At 48.9% G+C, this 19,721-nt stretch overlaps 1 protein-coding gene across 2 annotated transcripts; it reads right to left on the bottom strand.

Moving 5' to 3' along the window:
- Positions 1-788: 788 nt before the first annotated feature.
- On the bottom strand, positions 789-14,825 carry lima1a (LIM domain and actin binding 1a). 2 transcript variants are annotated; one of them, XM_023798948.2, is made up of 11 exons: positions 14,436-14,825; positions 11,706-11,844; positions 10,810-10,855; positions 7,052-7,339; positions 4,545-4,608; positions 4,349-4,464; positions 3,974-4,051; positions 3,775-3,829; positions 3,599-3,681; positions 3,355-3,488; positions 789-3,266 (listed from the first exon to the last, which is right to left on the bottom strand). In XM_023798948.2, the coding sequence occupies exons 2-11, from the start codon at positions 11,825-11,827 to the stop codon at positions 2,300-2,302; spliced, it is 1,953 nt and encodes a 650-aa protein (XP_023654716.2). In that variant the 5' UTR covers positions 11,828-11,844; positions 14,436-14,825; the 3' UTR covers positions 789-2,299. The 2 variants fall into 2 exon arrangements, with proteins under 2 accessions (XP_023654716.2, XP_023654717.2); XM_023798949.2 differs by lacking the exons at positions 10,810-10,855; positions 11,706-11,844; positions 14,436-14,825 and adding an exon at positions 9,052-9,999.
- Positions 14,826-19,721: the final 4,896 nt, after the last annotated feature.

Genomic DNA, 19,721 nt, shown 5'->3' with positions numbered 1-19,721 from the left:
CTCCTTGGGGAGGTGTTTCGGACATGTCCAACCGGGAGGAGATCCCCGGGGGAGACCCAGGACACGCTGGAGAGATTATATCTCTCGGCTGGTCTGGGAACTCCATGGTATTTTCCCGGTGGAGCTGGAGGAGGTGGCTGGTGAGAGGGAGGTCTGGGCGTCCCTGCTTAGACTGCTGCCCCTGCGGCCCGACCCCGGATAAGCGGCAGAAAATGGATGGATGGAATATATTGTAAAATATAATGCAAAATGTATTGTAAAGATATATCGAAAAATACGTCAGCTTAGCTTAGGTTTGAAAATTTTCATCTGAACAAACCACAAGACGTCTGGAACAATGCCCTTTGTACAGACGAGATCAAGATGTTTGGCCACAATACACAGCACCACATTTCGCAAACACCAAACACAGCATATCAGCACAAACACGTCATATCAGCTGTCAGGCACAGTGGTGGAGGGGTGATGATTTGGGATGTTTTTCAGCCACAGGACCTGGGCACCTTGCAGTCATTGAGTCGACCATTAACTCCTCTGTATACCAAAGTATTGTAGAGTCAAATGTGAGGCCATCTGACAGCTAAACATTGGCTGAAACTGGGTCATGCAACAGGACAATGATCCCAAGCACACCAGCAAATCTACAACACAATGGCTTGAGAAGAAAAGAATCAAGGTGTTGCAATGAGCCAGTCAAAGTCCAGACCTCAACGCAATTGAAATGCTGTGTTGGGACCTTAAGAGAGCTGTGCATGTGATGATGCACATCATAAATAACAGTAAATAAGAACAGGTAAGCAATTTATTGAGTTAATATACAGACAAATATGTTTACTTTGCATATGGGTAAAATGCATAAACATAGGCATAAAAATAAATGTTCAATAAAACTATTACATGTGAAAATGTAGTGGTTTGTCTTCATTGCAATATAATTTTCGTATGTATTAGTAAATAGCCATGTATATATTGCAGTTTATTGGAAAATATAAACTCTAGTCTCTCATGTATGGAATAATTTAATATATTGCGTTATATTCTCCAATATATTGTCACATATTTTTGTTTTAAGGTGTGTTAAATGGCATGACACACTGTGTTTTAATTATATTTACACATTTTGCAAGCGCTTTCATCCAAAGCACAATTGTGAAAGCAGGGTCATAGCAGCTGGTCTCCAAACGTCTTGCTCAAGAGCCCAGCAGTGACGCCCTCCGACTGAGCCTGGGATGTAAACCAGCTATCTTCCAATCACAGGCACAGCATCCTGTAGCACACTGATTAACACTAACAGACTAACAGACTCCTCGTGTAAGAGAACTGTGTGTGACTGATTCCTGTCGCTCCCTCAGCAATGCAGAGCTGGAAATGACATTCACTCAGAATAATGTAGCTACTAGCTACCTTTAAAGCTACGTTTAAACGGGATGTTTTAAAATGACAGCACACATACAGCAGGTTTGTATGAAGTATTTATTCAAATCTTTAACGAAGAAATATGAGACATCCCTGTGTCAGGTACATGTGTTTGTGTTGCTCTGTGCTGGCCTGTAGTTTGTGTCTACTACTCTGACAGTGACAAGGAAACAGCCCAAGTAAGCAAAGAATGCACTCAGGATGTAAAGAAGACAGAGAAAAAGGGTGCTGGACTCAGCAGGGGAGAGGATGAAAGCCAGGGGAGGCGGGGCTAAAACAGGAAGTGGCCAGGCAGCGTGGGTCTATTTCCTGTGCAGCCAGACCTGACTGGAGTCTGGAGTAACAAGGGACGTCTGTGCTATGAACATTGCTCTTATGTTTCCAGCATGTTTCTCACATCAGTGAGTTTAAATAATGTGCCATTTAATGCAGAATTAAACATTTCCAGTTTCTTACCCTAAGTTAACTTGTGATTAAAAAACCCTAAAATGTATAGTTCTTAAAAATCTAAAATACAAAACATGTTAGTACATAAATCTAACAATGTACAAAAGAGAAAAGTTATAAATTTGATAAAAGACTATGTGTTGTGAAAAGACCTGCCTTTACCAGTTAATGTGCAATGCCCGAGTACATTCCGTGTGTTTAACACCAGGTGGCGACCTTCTTACGGACACAGCGACGTGTTCGAGAAACACGAGAGGGATGCAGTGCGGGCACCTTGTTCTCCGCTTGGCATCAGCACCACTAGGTCTCTGTAAAAGGCACGATGAGAAGATAATGAGGCATCAGAGAAATGATCAAGCCCAGAAAGGCAAAGGGGTCAAGGCAGCGAGCACCAAGTTAGAGTCGAGAGGCCGGACTTCCTCCTCCCAACTCTGATTCAGGCAAACTGCTCCTCTTCCTCATCCTCCTCATAGTAACGGTTCCTTTTAATCAGCTCCTCCACAGACAGATGCTCCCCAGCCTCGTCCACCTCTTCTCCATCCCCAGACTCGACTTCCTGAGATCCCCGCTTGTGCCAGCTATCGCTCGGGACCCCGGGACAGACGCCTTGGCACATTTCGAATGGCGGCTGCTCTCGTCTTCCTTCTTCGGGGAGGTCCACCGTTGGCGTGAAAACTTCGCCATCCTTCTGCACCGCCTCTTCCGGCTCAGCTTCCAAATCCGCATCGTCTGAGGCACCTTCTTCCTTGCTGTGGGGCGTGGCTGTGGGTGATCCCGTTTCAGGCGAGCCCTGCCTCTCCGGCAGACCTCCCCGTGGGCGCTGGGGCTCTCTGGGGGCAGAGGTGGGGGAGGGACTGGGCCTAGCCAGGGAAAAGGGCTGGCTACGCTCCTTCAGGGAGGAGCACCGGCGCAGGTTAGCAAGCTCAGCACGTTCGGGGCTTTGTGTCGACAGGGACTCCTTGGCGCTGGTCTCGGGGGGCCACTTGGCTCGATTGGGCCTCACGGCGCCCCCCTCCACAGCCGCTCCAACCCCACCCGGAACCTTCTCGCCCTCGGCAGATGGTGGCCAGGAAACCTTGAGCCGCCGTGTCTCCAGAGCTCTGTCTGGGCCCGGCTGATCTGGCTCGGGGACCGTCTGGGCACGCGTCTCCAGGGATGCGGCCAAGACGTTGACCTTGGCCAGAGATGACTCCTCTACCGTCGTGCTTGTCAGAGTGTCCTCAGACTCCACAAGCTCCTCCTTCTCAGCCATCTCCTCATCACCGCCCTCGCTGAGGGGGGCCCACAGCTCCTTGTGAGGTCGGTGACCAAAACCCTCGTCATAGTTGCCCTTGGCCTTAAACAGCTGGTTGAAATGAGGCTTGCAGTAAACGCTGCTGTGCAGGGAGGCGTAGTTCCCAAGGCTGGCCACCGGAGGGCGACAAAGAAAAACAAATGTTAGACCCGTTCCTCTCCCAGAAAAATGGCTGCAGCGATCTGTACCTCCCATACCTGAGTTTGGTGTTGCAGTGGGAGCAGCGGAAACACGCGCTGTGGTAGATCTGTTGAGCAGCCACCAGCCTCTCCAGCGGATACACCGTCTTCAGGCAGCACACACAGGTCTCCCACGCGGCCGATTGAAACTTCTACACACAGACACTCTGTTAATGACATGCAGCCTGATGCCAGCTCCACTCGAGTGTTTAACTTAGGCTGTAAAAGGCACACAGGACCGTGGGAGTGTGAGAGGACTTACCCTGGGTGTCCGGGGTTGGCTGTGCTCATGTGACGGACCCAGCAGGGAACCAGCACTGTAGTCGCACACGGGTGCCGGAGCTCCTGCAAAACAGGAAACGACTGCTGTAGGCGATGCCCACACACAGATAGGAGGAGGTGCGACACTCCTCTTCCCCAGGCACCCCCGACACTCACCGGTGCTGCTATCGATGGTGGAGCAGGCCCTGCCGACGGGGCCAGAGGTCGCGTCCTGAGGGAGGTGGGGGGGGGGTGTGTTAGCATATTTATTAGCCCGCATACACACACTTAAATCCTGAGCACACTGGGCCCCCGCTTGCCCAAGTAAATCTGCTAATGCTGCAACATTCAGTGGTCATGTGACCTGGATTCTCACCGTGTTGGAGGAGTCGGGGGGGACATTCTCCTTCTGTTTTGTGGTATGGATGCGGACCTCAGGCTCCACTGGGTCGCCCTGCAGACACGGGGGACAAATCAAAGACGGGTCAGGGACAGTTGTGGACATGCCAAGGAGGAATCTAGAACAATGGGACATTTAATGAATCACATCAGGACACATGGAGGACGGTCCAGTTGTAAATTGGACCAGCGCCAAGCTGTGGATGCTCCAGAGGACCCGTCCAGCATTTGCAGCATTCAGCTTAAGCAGCTTCAGCTATATAAGGCTTGTGCGGAGTGATATTCAGAGCTACTCCGACAAGCAGTCCTTGGTCATGTGACACACGGATATAAAAGCAGTTCAGCCACTCACGCTTTGCCCAGAGGATGATGGGGCCAGATTGGACAAAGCTGCCTGGTACTTGGCCATCCTGTCCCGCAGAGGCGTGCTCTCCAGGCGGTTGGGGGACGCCGGCCGCTCCAGGAGGCCTGGGGTGGGGGGGCATGCATACTTAGAGTGCTTTCGGTGTAACTCCCCTCTGTACCCCCTCGTACCCTAACCTTCATACCTTTGTCCTCCAGGTGATCCATGTCCTCTGAGAAGATGCTGCTCTTCACAGGTTCTTTGGACACCTGGCCAGAGAAGAAAGACATCATCAGTAAGGACTGATGGCAGTAGATTAATACCAGTCTCACGCCGCTTGTACTCCATGTGCCACGTCCATCCCACCTCCGCACCAGAACATTCCAGCGTGGAGACCCACCAGCTACGTGAAGCTCGCCATCCACCCTTTTCCTATTTTACCCTTCCTGCCAAGATCCTGCTGTTTCTCACACCTAAGGGAGTCTTTATGAGCTCAGCGATGCTAATTGGAGCCTGGAGTTTACAGCAGTTTCCTATTGGTCCTGCTGGATTTCCTGGCATCGCTTAAACACACTAGTGTGGCATGAGGTTTTTAAGTAAAGAAATACAAGCCACTTCCTGGGGTACATCTCGGGGGAGGGGTAGGGGGTGCGGGGGGTGGGTCACCAGGCCGGGGGTGAAGCCAGCTGTCTGGCCTCCGGGAGCAGAGCGAGGGAGCTGATGCCAATCGGGGTAAAGCCTCTTAGCAGGCCAGCAGCTGCTGCGTTTGTGTGGCATGGCATTAATCACTGCTGGCTGTGCACAGGAGGGATAATAGCGACCCCTGCAGGTGAAGTACAGCTCACAGGGGCTTGGGCACCAGAGTGACACCCTCTGCTCTCCATAGCAGGAGCTCCTGGCCTGCAGGAAGGTGAGGCTCCTAGTCCAAACTGGAGCACGGGCACAGCACCCCTTCCCTGTACCTGCTGAGAGACATTATACCCACAGAATAAAGGAATGCATTCCCGATTCTTCAAGCAGATAGGGGACCTTTGGGGGGGGGGGGGGCTCGCTGATAAACGTCCAGCTAGGGCTGGATTAACAGTAAGGGGTGCTGGTCTTGCTCCATCGACACACATGGCTCTGGGGTGTGAGGCAAGAGCGCCACCCCACTGGCCAGCTGAACCACTGGGCTCGCCTGTACAGGTTAAAATATGTGCTCAGAAATAGCTAAAGGTCCTGTGAAGAGTTAACTGGTCGGACTCGCTTTGTGTGACTCTATTCACCCAAAATGCATTTCCTGAGGGGGTGTTCAGCTACTCTAAAGTTAAAAGGCCAGATTGTCTGCGGACAGTGGGAGAACATGATAATGATTTTAGAAATGCGGAGGTAAGGTAGCCCTTCACAGACTTCACAGTCCTCCGTGACTTTAAACATGTTGTTTGGGATCCATTATCTGCTATTTAAGTGTAATGCAACATCTTAGCCCATTCTAGTACGTCCCACCCAGGGCACTGCAGCTTGTGCAGGAAAACGAGATACAGAATGTAGCACAAAGGGCTTCAGCGGAGAGGTGGTAACCCGACACTGGCGTGACACACACGCGCCGCTCGGGGAACGGCCTGGGTAGCCCCGCCCTACGGCCCTCGGGCACTCGGATTACACGATAAGCCAGCTGCTCTCCAGCAAGCTGCTGCATGTAGCTGACAGGACAGCACAGGACAGGCCTGGGGGGAGCGAGGTGATCGGGCGGGCATGCGGAGGGTGGCTCATTCTGTCCGAAGGCTCGGGCGAAAACGCAGGGAGAAAGAGAGAATGGGTAAGAGATGGAGGAGGAGGTGAGAGGGGGGGAAAAAGGAGTGGGAGGGAGAGAGAAAGTGGGAGGGGGAAAGGGGGAGAGAGAGAAGGAAAGAGAGAAAACGAGAGGGAGAGAAAGGGAGAGGGAGAAAGTGGGAAGGGGGAAGAGAGAGAAGGAAAGAGGGAGGGAGAAGAAGAGAGGGGAAGAGAGAGGGAGAAGGGGAAAAAGGGAGGCTTTGATGGAACAGAAGAATGGAGTGTAAGAGGAGCTGGGCTGGGGGCGCATACCTCTCCAATCACATCATCCCTGCTCCAGGTGTCCACACGGGGGTGTGCATCTGTATGTGTGTGTGTGTGACTGTAGGGTGAGAGTGTAGCCCACATGTGTGAGCATGCACGCATGCCTGTACACTCTCAGCAGGCAGAGCTTCAGCTGGCCGCATCCTCCTCTCTGCCCTTAAGCTGCGTGCGGCATTTCCTGTCAGCTGACAAAGGTCACATGATGTGAGCAAAACCAGTATTCATGGAACCAGGAATGAGGAGGATCCTGAAAGGCCAGGAGAGTGTCACAGACGCCGGTCCGCACAGCCAACTGCGACTGCATTACTCCAGAGGAACCATGACCAAGGCCTTCAAGCCCTATTACACGATCTGACCTCACCCATGTTCTGCTTCCATCCTGTCATGAGGTTGCATTTCAGTGCATCTAAACACGCTCTGGGAACACGGAGCATCTATGACATGCCACATGTTACACACGTATGTGACCCCTACATACCATCCTGCTTTCCCACTCAAAGGGTGTTGACGTGTGATGTTACGCGTGTAGGAGAACACGGCTAAAAGGACACGCTACACATACATGTCCCCAGCGCCATACCTGACAGAGTGAGAGAGGAGGTTTACGGGTCAGGGTTAGGGAGGTCAGGAACTCACCCTGTTCGGCGTGCCGCCCCCCCCCTCAAACATCATCTTCAGGCTGTTGAGCGGCACGCTAGGCTTCTCGGCAGGGGAGCTGGGTACCACGGGGGTCCGGCTGGCACCCGCCACCACCTGTGCCCACTGTTGGGCTCTCTCCATGAAGACCTCGTCCTCCTCCGGGTCGTGTCGGGTTCTCTGAGGTGAGGCTGGGGCTGCTGACTCCGCACAGGGGATCTCCTCCCAGTGCCTCCTGAGCACACTTAGGTTACCGCCGCGGACGCTGGGGGAGAGGCTGTCCACCACCTGCCAGCAGAAAGCAGGAATTATGGCTGTGCGGGCACTGGCACTGGCACTGGCACTGGCACTGGCACTGGCACTGGCACTGGCACCCGCTGCCAGCCAGCAGGTCGGACGGTTCACACAACGATTCACTTGAGAACAGAATTGCAGAATCGGGAATGTGGCATTGGAAACAAAGTGTGGAAAATGGAGTCTGGAATGCGGCATCAGGAATGCAGTGTGTGCAATGTGGGATTGGGATTGCGGTGCTGGGAATACAGGATTAAGAATGCAGTGCCTGGAATGCAGGATTGGGAAAGCTGAGTTGGGAATGTAGGACTGGGAACACAGTGTCGGAAATGCCGCGTCAGGAACTTGGAGTTAGGAACACAGTGTCGGGAACGCAGAATTGGGAATGGAGTGCCTGGAATGTGAAGTCGGAAATGCTGGGTCGGGAACGAAGGACTGGGAATGCAGCGGCGAAACATAGAGTTGAGAACATGGAGTTGGGAACGTGAAGCTGAGAATGCATATGAAGGTAGGGAACAAAGGACTCTAGGTAGGGAACGAAGGACCGAGAACTCCGCGTTGGAACACAGATTTGGGAACATGAAAATTGAAATGTGCAGTTGGGAATGCAGAATAGGAACGAAGTGTCAGGAATGCAGCTTCAGGAACATGGAGTTGGAACGCCGGGTCAGGAATGCGGCATCGGGAACATGGAGTTGGAACGCCGGGTCAGGAATGCGGCATCGGGAACATGGAGTTGGAACGCCGGGTCAGGAATGCGGCATCGGGAACATGGAGTTGGAACGCCGGGTCAGGAATGCGGCATCGGGAACGCTGGGTCTCACTTTATCAGGGGAAAAAAATGAACAACCAGGGTACAGAATCCCAAAGGAAGCTCTGCACCCCATCGGGTTCGATTCCTTTAGTGAATGAATGACAACACAGAAGCCAACAGGGGATGCAGAAGGAAAGGGAGCCATGGCTGCTTAGAGGGCATCACGCCGCGTCTTGCCGTCATCATCCGAAACTCCCAGCGCCGTCATGCGAACGGCACAGTGTGGGAGATTCTCACAAACAGAACACAAAGCCCCAGGGGAGAAAGACGACACAGGCGTGGGGCAAGAAACCTGCAATTCTGAGGACTTTACTAATCAGAAACCTGCTCGTTGGTCGGAAACCTGCATTTCTGAGGACCTTACTAATCAGAAACCTGCTCACTGGTCGGAAACCTGCAATTCTGAGGACTTTACTATTCAGAAACCGGCTCACTGGTCGGAAACCTGAATTTCTGAGGACCTCGTTGATAGTAAAGCTACATATTTGAGGACCTCAGTGTGTATCTGAAGACCTGCAGTCCCATAAAGCATTTCCAAACAGCAGCAGACCCTACTAAAGCAGCGAGCAACAACTGGAAATAAAAGCAACAGATCATCTATACAGCAGTTTGCCATCCATTCCACCGATCTCACAGATGTGTCACCTTCACAAATTTCCCACACTCTTCCGTAGGTTTAATGAAAACCATTGCAGTCTGTTCCAGAAATCCTCCTCCTCAAGTCATATTTCGGCAATTCAACAGGACAAGGTGGCCCCACAAGAACGAGACACAGGCTGGTGTGAGCAGATCTACACATGCTTGTCTTCACCAGCAAAGAACAGCACACAACATGACAGCAAACACAGCAAGCGGTCAAAGAGAGCTCAGCTTTTAAAGAGAAGTACGAAACCTGGCAGAGAGTCGCGGCAGCACCGGCGTCCTGCTCCGTCCGCCTCCGTGGAAATGAGCAAAGACCTGCCAGATGTTTGCAGTTAGGGAAGGACTGTGGGATGGCTCGCCCACCCCCCAGAGCCGTGGGGGGGAGGGGGGAGGGGAGGAGGAAGCGCAGAAAAAACAGGAACAAAGCAGGAAATGATACATTTTGGGGAAACTTTTAACCATTCGCTGCCCAAGACCTGAACTGTAATGAACTTTTGTCAAAGAGAGAGTGAAAGAGGAATTTGGTTTTAGGTTCTCCATGGTGACACACACTTTAAGTGGGAAGCAGTAGGTCCAGATCTCCAGGGAGAAGGAGTTCCATTCCCACACCTTCTGAGAGCAGCCCCATGCATACAGTGACCGGAAGGGGGGGGGGGGTGTTAAATGACGCTGGAGTTCTGGCTTTCTAGGATGCAAATGCTTTAAAGGCAGAGGCCCAACTTCTGAATGGGTCCCCTGTGTGTGGACAGCATGCGACTCTCAGCATGTTTGCCTAGAAGCAAATTTAAAACCATAGCTATAAAGGTCGGGTGAGAGTGGGGGGGGCGGGCCCAGCCGCTGCGTGGCAGTCCTCTGACGGGTGACAGGATGCGCGGAGAGACAATCACACGCTTGTCTCACTCCCAAGAACTCCAACATGGAGGGTGCGTGGTTAATAAGACAGAAGCACTTAACCATTTACTGAGCAGGCCCTAACCCTACCACACACCTGGTACTTTAAACCAAGAACCTCAGAACATAAGAGAAGCATTCAAGTAGGACCTCGTCCCAGCAATGCGTCCAGGGCACCAGAGCTGGTACCTGCAAGCTGCTTCCTGCTGGCTGCCCCCCCATCCTGGACCAGCACGCCTGCAGCTATTATCGCTAATGCTAACCTAGATGGATTACCCGCAGATTAGGGAGTCTAAGCGAGGATCAGGGATTGCAAGGGGACACTCCGCCCTCAGTGCTGAGCCACGGTCACATGGCCCTCCTCATGCTGACAGATATCTCTTTGCTGTTGGCTAAAGGCTTCATGAGGATGAGTTCACCTTGTGAAACGACTTTCATTGGTTCCCCTTATTTGAATTTTTCCAAACTGCATTCAATTCTGCCGCATCTTTTATGGCACGATGGTCTCTGCCTGTCATCTTAGCAGCGTCAAGATAGTAACAGTTCCAGTCTCCTGCTCCGCAGTGAAATCTGTCTTACGTGCCAATATGTCAGCTTTGTTAATAAATTAATAAATTAGATGCAGGAAACTGTCATCAAAGTACCTCAGAGGGAAGACACTATGAAAGATCGGCAGGAAATCTTTTTGCATAACAGTATGGAACATAGTGTGTTGTGGTCTGGAAATTCCTTTGATTCCTAAAACACAGGCTGTATTGTAACTCACACATAAACAGTTTGTGGAAAAGGAAAGCAAACAGATAACAGGCAAATCCTTTCAAACTATAAAATATTTTGCATACATGCAGGGTGGTCTGTTAATCATTTTAATGTTCGTGTGAAACTCCAGGAAAGTCCATAAAATTGGAATAAACAAATATAAATCTATGCAGGAACAGAATTTATGCAGGAAATCTGACTAAGAATGAAAAAACGACTGCTTATGGTTTGAGTTTGAGAAAAGAGGTTTGCTCGCTTGAGGCCAGATCAGACTGGTGTGTGAGGTGCCCGTGTGACTGACTCCGCCTCCCTTCCCAGCATGCCGTGTTCCCAGTGTTCCCGTCTGAGCGATACTCACTGCCTTCTTCTTGTCCCAGTTCACCTCTTGTGCAGCCTTTTGATATCTGAGGTATTAAACAGAAGAAATAGGGAAGAGCTGAAAACAGGAAGAGTCCCCTGAAGATCTCACAACACTGTGCCCTAATCCAGCGCCCCCATCAGCCCCGCCCTCACACATAGCTCCGCCCCCACACATAGCTCCGCCCCCATAATCCCATTCTGAAGCCAGAGGACCACAAGCTGTTGTAAGGCTGTGTGGTTCTTAAATCACCTGCCTAAAGACATTTTTCTTGCTGCTCGCTGTGTCCTAATCAGTGCTGTCCTCTGCTGGACTGCAGAAGTACAACAAGCACTTCAGCAAAAATGCAGTTAAAAAGGAAAAATGCAGCTCCTGCTTTGCACACATAGAGCCTGCTTTGGCTGCCTCAAGTGTTTGGTTACGTACATGACGCAAAGCAGGTGAGCAGGTGGTGCTGTCTTTCTGCACCATATCCTGTCGGTTACGGTTTGGAAAGCTATGCCATCATGGTGGGGGGGGGGGGCTGGATCACTATTAAAGATCTATATTATACAGGGGAGGGGAAACTGGTGCAGTCCAGGATCTGGCACCAGCATTTAAAGAATCGGCCACATGGTGGTGAGCTACAGTCTTCTTAACATCTCAGTGATTTCCATGTCACACGCAGCAGCTTTATAATCAAGCTGAGGCTGGCACTGATGCAGGTCAGGAGGGGTCCTAAGGCCTGCTGGGGCTCAGAGGCAGGGCGGAAGGGGCCCCGAGGCCTGCTGGGGCTCAGAGGCAGGGCAGGAGGGGCCCCAAGGACAGCTGGGGCTGAGTGTCCAGGGGCCCCAGGGCCTGCTGAGACATTAGTGGGGCGAGTGTGAGGTCGTAGAAGGCGATTGGTGAAGACGCACTTGGTGAAGCGGTCGGCGATGGCGCTGCTCCTCCCCCTCACGCCCACCAGGGAGATCTCCTTGGCAGTGACTCGCAGTGACTGTGCAGCCCACTGCCGGCGGCTAAACGGACTGGCCTCCATCTCTGCAGTTCCAGGGCCTGGACACACGGGGAGCAGAGGGGCACTGTTACCATTATGGAAGGGCGGGGCTGAGAAGCCTGCAGAGGTGGGGCACTAAGGCCCGTTCTTTAATAACAAAGCCTGCAGTACCCAGAATGCACCTCAGGCAAGCAAACAGCACAGTGTCCTCCCTGACCCTGTGACCACCACTCAAACCACTCATCTGTCACCACACTTAATAAACAAACACCCACCTTATTTAGGAGAAGCTGAAACAGCAAGTTCTGCTAACTAGTTAACTAGCTACCATCTTCTGTCTAAACACACCAACAGTAACGTTGCATGTGACCATGAAGCGATGGCGTCGCCAAAGTGACCTTTTGAGTGGAGCCTCAGAAATGAGAAACCCACGCCTGGTAGCACCAGTGACCCTGGGGAGACACTGGGGAGGCAGACCGCAAACTGGGATAGGTGGGACATGCGGCTTAGAGGCACTGCAAACACAGACTGCAGTGGAACTCAACACGGCCTGTGTCGACACAGGCGGCCCCGAGCGGAACAGGGATCCGCTCTTGATCACGCAGAGTGTGTTTCCAGGACGTTACGCCCCCCCCAGGAATCAGGCCCAGGGAGCACTTCCTGCCGCATGCCGCATGCGTCTCCATATCCAGGGAAGTTTTACTGGCACAAGGAATGTTTTCATTTTCCCCTCTCCCTGGAAATCTTCCCAGAATCACCAAAAGGCAGATTCCTTAGAAAGAAAATGTTTGCATATCCGGGAATGGGGGGGGGGGGGGGGGGGGGGGTCTTTCTACCTACTTTTATTATGAATGTCCTGTCCTGCAAATCTATGGAGAGAGATTAGTCTCAATTTTATTTGCAAATGCGTGTAGCACAGTGCGTGTGTAAGGCACACTTCTCAAATGGGTGTCATTATCCACACACAAATACCTCTATCTTGACATGTGCCCATTCAATATGCTGGTTTCTGCCAGCTTCATCCATTCCATCGAGCAAAGTCAGCAATACTCCGATTAACTGAGAAGCTGACTAATTTGCAGGAAAATAAGTCGAGATAAAATGATTGTGTCTGGATTTCAGACACATTAGCGCCCCCTAGCGCTACCGGAGCTACGCCGATCAGCAGCTATGTGCACGTGGATCGGACTTCGTGATCCACAAATGCACTTTTAAGGTTCCACAAACGGGTGGTACATTTTAAAATATACTGTCGCAAAAACACACACAGGCAAATTGTAAGGAGTCTATAGAAACAGAAAGTTTCTTCACGCAAATGTTTATATAAGTGTGCACATCATTCCACATTTTACAAATTAAATTTACAAGACAAGTTGAGAGATATTTATGGGTGGATAGTAAAACACATTTGTGAAGCGTCTGTTAGACTAATCCCTCTCCATACAAATCCAGCCCCATATATGTCATCATAGCAGTTGCAGTAGAAGCGCAGTGAGCATGCAGTAGAAGCGCAGTGAGCATGCCTGGCCAGACACACCAGTGCAAAGCCACAGGCCACCAAAGTGTGCCACGCCTGCCAGGAGGGGGCGCCAGCGTGACTCTACTGCGCTAAACCTGAAATGGCTACATGATACCACCTTGTGGACGTAGCATTTGTATGATGCAAGGTTGGGCTCAGGTGTGGTGCAATTTGGGAAAGCGAGGGGAGTCTTAGAGAGGACAGACATCCCTAAAAACCTACCAAGCAGGGAAACATGGTCACACAGGTCAGTGTGGTGCAGGAGGGACACGCTACACGTTAACAGACATGGCTGATGATGAGCCAAATAATAAAGTTGTGCTAATTAACAGCCCCTCCATCTAATTAAGAGCACCCTGCCACTGTCATTGGACAAACCTCGCCTGGTGATTTTTATACCCGACAGCAGGAAAGCTGAGCAGGTGAGCACCATGGAACGAGTAAATTCTGTGACGGCTGCATGCGAGTGTGAACTGGGGCCCACTCCACAGAGCCCCCCTCCCCTCCCCCCCAGCTGAGCTCCTATAGGCAGGCCATCTCCCTAACCAGCCCACATTAACAGCACTGGCATGATAATCACGTCTGGCAGCAAACCCATCACAAGCCAGCTTGCCTTCGATGTCCAATGACAGATCCTGACACTGCTTTTTGACCTTGGATTCCTGGCCCGTTACCTGAAGCAAAGCTCATCACCACAATGGCACCTGTGTGTCATGGACAATGGAACAGAGTATTTCTTCACCATGCAGTGGAAACTATACAGATTTAGCACAGTTGTAGACTGTAGCCAGTGTATAAATGAATACTGTAACCACACTACAGACTATTACTGCAGCCAATCAAGAAATTAATACTGGAGACACGCTATTACTGCAGTCATCAGCCAGAGAAAACACTAATATTCCAGTTGTTATACGGGCTAATACTCTGCTGAGATTAATATTCCAGTTATAGTATAAACTCTGTGTAACTTGATATTCTAGACCAACATGTTCACCACAAGTTCCTCGTCTCAGCTTAGGGCACCAGAAACAGGGAGTGTCAGTGACTGCAGCTGCCCCAAGTTCATTCTGCTGGAGCCCTTTTTGTCCTGAAGTGGAAAATGTTTGATGAAGCCTCTGCCAAACTTACCTTTGGTTTTAGTTAGGGATCTGCCTTTTCTGTGTTACTCTTGGTGCTTCTCTTTCAGGGGCTGTGAGTCTTTGTGGCTTATCGTCTCTCCCACAAATCCCAGGCTCCAGATTCTCTTCCACGGCGTGCTAGTCCTTCAGGGCAGCTCGGTAACAGTCAGCACACTCAGTCAGCCTGTATATGTGTGCGGGACTGGAGGAGGCGGGGTCACCTGGTCATGTGACTCGGCGCACCAATGATGACAGAGTGCTGCTTTTCACCTGCCAGGTGTGCACTGCCACCCAAATGTGTCTCCGCTCTTCCCTGTTCTCTGTAAAGCGAGCTCATGGGAGGCATGTACACTTGTGGGCGGGTCAGTGTCTAAGTCACTGTCTGGTTTCTGGGAACAGTGGAAACCCCCTCCAGCCTCCTAAGAAAGAGCGAGGCTCCCACTCAAGATCTCAAGATGAGTCATATTTAACAGGATGAAGGCAGCATCACTCACTCGCTCATGTGAAGAAAAATACTGGTTCAACACAAGCGGTCAAGAGCTGGATGCCATCAATGTCCCCAAGCCACCACAGCGACAGCTCAGTTTCAATGCCTCACTTATAATGCCAGATGGGCACAAATACATAACTTGTCGCAAATACTTGTTCATCAAAGGTAACAAGACAAAATACTGCTGTGAGCAATGTATTTAACTAAAATACAAGTAATTTGTAATTTGAAAACGGTACACAACAAATGCGTGTACAGAACAGCCCTAGTAATGTGTAATAATTACAAAATTTACAGCTTTCCCTAACTTTAAAGGGAATAATAATTTTGTGATTTACTTATGGTATAGTGTTAATTGTCAATGAAAAATGACTTTTGTAACATTAATAACGCGACGAGGTGGGTGGGGGCAGTGTTGCCAATCTGCATTACAGAACCGCGATGTGGAACCATGAAGGTGCGCATGGTGGTTACGGTCTCAGGTTCAGGACTCCTGCACCCTTAATTTATTCCCAGAATCAGTGGCGGTGGCTGACAGAGGTGCCCGGTGTGTGCGTGTGCACCCGCAGGGAGGCACACCGAGGCTTTTTAAAATTAATTATCATAATGCCTGAATTTCTCGCTTTGTCCGACAGTGTCTGGCACTAGCGGGCTAGCAAGTTAATTCACAAGTTCTAAAGCACAGTTCAGCTGTTTATTTACTGCTCTGTTTCTATGTCCTGTAATAACATCAGGTGAGCAATATCCGATTGTATGTATTGTGCGTCATACTTTACCTTAAGGCAATTTGCACCGAGCACCAAAGTGTTTTTAATTTCCGTGGATTACTGATCATCGGAAAAACTAAGCAACGGGCACGCGGGGCCCAATGAGGCAAGTCACGTGATTTACTTACATCTGGCTAAAGACGGTGATAGGCTGTATTTAAAAGTCTGTAAGCCTTGTGAGGAAGGTTCTTAAAATAAGAGAAAATTAAGAAAATGACGTATTTTATTAAATATTTTATATATTTAAAATACATAAAATATGATCTCTTGAAGTATTTTGTTATAAATCACATCAGATTTTTTTCCATCAAGCAAAATACAATTTAAAAAATACTCAAAAGTAACTCAATACATATTTAAATACATTTATTTGAAATGCTGCACATCTCTGCCCTATGAAATCGGTAAGTACATGGTTCACAGGCTGAAAAACATCTGAACCTCTTACAGTAAAACTTCAACGGCTGTACTCACACAATGCCCTTCCCTGCGTTTGCAGGAAATCGCTCGGAGGTCATGTGGGATGAGTCATTGCTACAGTGAACATAACAGATGTTGGGGTACCTGCAGACACAGGTAGAGCAGACAGACTGCCCTTCCCATTTACGTGCTCGTAAGCGTCTGAGGTGAAATCACTCTGATATGATCTGCTGCTACATTCCTTTTTTGGTGGAATATCCCATGACAGCTTGGTGAACTGAGGATTACGCAACCAGCCCCAACAGTTTGAGTTAGTAGGAACAGGAGTTGGAGCTGAGCCGTAACTGTTATGAACCTACTAAGAACACATAACTTAAACTCAAGAAGTGTCCCTCAAAGAGGATTCTGGGAAGGGTGGTTGTCTCTGGGTCCCTCACAGGGAACTCAGGGACTTGTGGGTGTCTCTGTGTCCCTCACAGGGAACTCAGGGACTTGTGGGTGTCTCTGGGTCCCTCACAGGGAACTCAGGGACTTGTGGGTGTCTCTGGGTCCCTCACAGGGAACTCAGGGACTTGTGGGTGTCTCTGGGTCCCTCACAGGGAACTCTGTACCCCTGCAGTTCTGGTTGTTTCTGGGTTCTGTCACAGGGAACTTTGGATGGTATGGTTGACTCTGGGTTCTCTCACAGGAATTTCTGGGAGTTGTGGTTGTCTCCGGCCAGTATAGGTATTGCAGCCACCTGCAGAAGAAGCTATGGCTTAACTGTGAGCCAAAAGCCTGAAATAACATGGTGGAACTAAGCCTGTGTGAGAAGCCTGACCAAGCACATGCAAGAGAAGCAGCATCCATCTTTAGCAATGATGTATGTCGTCCAGCCAGCCTATCAAGCTCTTCGGAGTGACGTGAGAGAAAAGCGCAGGGCACCATTATCTGTGGGTAATGTGCTGTGCCAGATGGGAATCTGTGTTTGACAAAAGCAAACATGAAAGTGAAGCACAGAGATGAGCATCAGAGCCTGGAAATGTACTTTCACTGTCAAGGGACTGACGCTACTGTATATGCTGAGTAAGAGGGCTGTTTAAGAGTACACACCAGAGTACTTTTTAAGGGTACATACCAGAGTACTGTTTAAGGGAACATAACAGAGTACTTTTTAAGGGTAGATACCTGAGTACTGTTTAAGGGTAAACATGTGAAGGCTGTTTAAGAGTACATATGGGCAACATGGGGCATGGGCAGCCACCCAGGGCTGGGGGGCGAAATGGGGTGCCCACACAAGGGAAAAACAAATGTAATCGGTGATTGGTTTTCTATTGCTCATTTACACATCACGTCAATGACATCATGTCATCACGTGGGTCAATTAACCTTGTGGGACTGAATGCCCTGATTCTGGTTTATGAGCTAGCAGGCTACAGCTCAGAAGTAGGAGATGGGGAGAGTGGGAATCTATCAAATAGTGCACCTCTAACTTTGTACAGAACTGATGCAATGAGTAAAACCAGTCATATAAAGGTATACAGCCATTAAATATCATTATGAGTACTAGACATGTAATGAATTAGGGTAATATCACACTAGTATTTTTGTTAGGCAATAATAATAATAATAATGTTTTATTTGTACAGTGCCTTTGAAACACTCAAGGACAATAATTAGATTAGATTAAAAATGTAAATACTACAATTTGTTTCTATTTGTCTTTGTTACTTTTCTTAGAATCGCTCAGGGTTCATTTCACTACATGTTGTACTTGTTATAACTATGTATGTGACGAATAAAGAATCTTGAATCTTGAATCTTTTTGGATTTGTATGAACCTTTCTCGTATATGTCTTTATATTTATATAGTTTTACATTTTACGATTATCAATTTATATCATTCCAAACGTCTTTATAACAATGGCAGTGCTGAATGGTGCACGTTTTTATTGGCAGGGCAGATGGGGGTGCGAAATGATAGGAAATACTGAAGGGGGGGGGTTTGCCCAGGGCGCAGTGCAAGCCAGAGCTGCCACTATATCAGTGTTGTGTGGGGGTACATATCAGAGGGCAGTTTAAGGGTACAAATCAGAGTGTTGTTTCAGGGTATATATCAGATGGAGCTTAAGGATACATACCAGAGTATTGTTTAAAGGAACACAGAGTATAGTTTAAGTCCCGGTACTCTCCAAAAGTCCGAACAAGAAGAATCAGGCTTGTATGATGACAGGATCAGCACACATTCGCATTCTGTGTGTTAGATTAGATTAGATTAGATTAGATTGGATTCCTTTAATTGTCATTGTACAAATGTACAACGAAATTGCATTTCACCCACATAAAGAAAATACGGCTCCGATCTTAAATAAATAAAAAGAGTAATAAATAAGCCTAAATTAAGTAAGTAAAAGAAAGTGGTCACACACATAGTAATTTTAAAAGTACCAGCCATGTCAAATTCTGCTGGAAGACTGGGAATTGTGTGGATTCTCAGAAGAAAAGAGTAGCAGAGGACTCTTATAGTGCTGGGAGGCAGGTGCACACAGAACCCGGTAATGAGCTTGAGGTCTCCGTCCCATGAGCTTGAGGTCTCTGTCCCATGAGCTTGAGGTCTCTGTCCCATGAGCTTGAGGTCTCTGTCCCATGAGGGGCCCACAGGTCGCAGTGCAGCAGTGATGCCCCACAATGGCTCAGTTTACAGTCAAATGACACAGAATTTGTGCAGTCACTTTGCATAACTGGGTGCGGTGGGTACAATTTGAATGCATGGCTTGAAGAAGTCATGAAGAAGCTGGCAGGACTTGTCTTCACAAAGATCTGTGAGTGAAGGGCGCTCAGCATGTTAACATGTTGAAGGGATTGAAATGTCCTTCTGTTTAAGCTTGCTAAGGTCCAAGATACTGAATAATAATGACTACACCTGAATAATATCAGCCAGATGAAGTTAGGTGTTTTTGAATGGAAAAACCCCACAAAACAGAGCTGATGAGATCTACCAGGTGAAGCTGAACTATGAGGAACTACTGGATGAGTAGGAAACCACCCCTGGTCTCAATGACTTATGTTTGATTGACTGACTTGACCAAATAAACTGTACATTCAATGACACTGGATTGATTTAAATGCCTGCTCTGTCTACAATAATATCAGTTATACTCCATTAAGCAGCAGCTAAGCATTCATGGAGATTTACAGCAAGTGAAACGAAACCCAGATTGCCACATGGCAGACGAGAACTGGCTCAAATAACCAACAATGGAACTAATAATATTAATAATAATATAATAATAATTATTAGTAGTAGTAGTCGTATTTTATATATGAATATTCATTCACCTTAATGGGACATAGCTCAAAATGTTCCAAAACATCCAAGGATCGCCACTTTCCATAATGAATAGAATGCGGTGTTCTATGTAATGCAACAATGTATAACAATGTAAAACAATGTATAACAATCAGTCTCACCAACCGCAAAAGAACCCCATGATGCCCAAAGGTTTCATCTCGCTTTTATGAAGCCGACAGGATCCGAACCTATGACACCGCAGGACGAATCGGACGTCATCGGTCACGTGATATTGCATAAAAGGTTAGAAAATGTTTGAACTCCGAAGCATTAGGGGGCAGTAGCGCG

Source organism: Paramormyrops kingsleyae, chromosome 18, assembly GCF_048594095.1.
Source record: "Paramormyrops kingsleyae isolate MSU_618 chromosome 18, PKINGS_0.4, whole genome shotgun sequence".
Classification (NCBI taxonomy): Eukaryota; Metazoa; Chordata; class Actinopteri; order Osteoglossiformes; family Mormyridae; genus Paramormyrops; species Paramormyrops kingsleyae.
This window is presented reverse-complemented; position numbering and strand designations above follow the sequence as displayed.

Coding starts and splice junctions, on each gene's coding strand:
- lima1a (XM_023798948.2), bottom strand. CDS start 11,827: ATGGAGGCCAGTCCGTTTAGCCGCCGGCAGTGGGCTGCACAGTCACTG. Junction 4,465..4,544: donor GGATCACCTGGAGGACAAAG/GTATGAAGGTTA, acceptor CCCCCACCCCAG/GCCTCCTGGAGCGGCCGGCG. Junction 3,830..3,973: donor CCCCCGACTCCTCCAACACG/GTGAGAATCCAG, acceptor CACCTCCCTCAG/GACGCGACCTCTGGCCCCGT.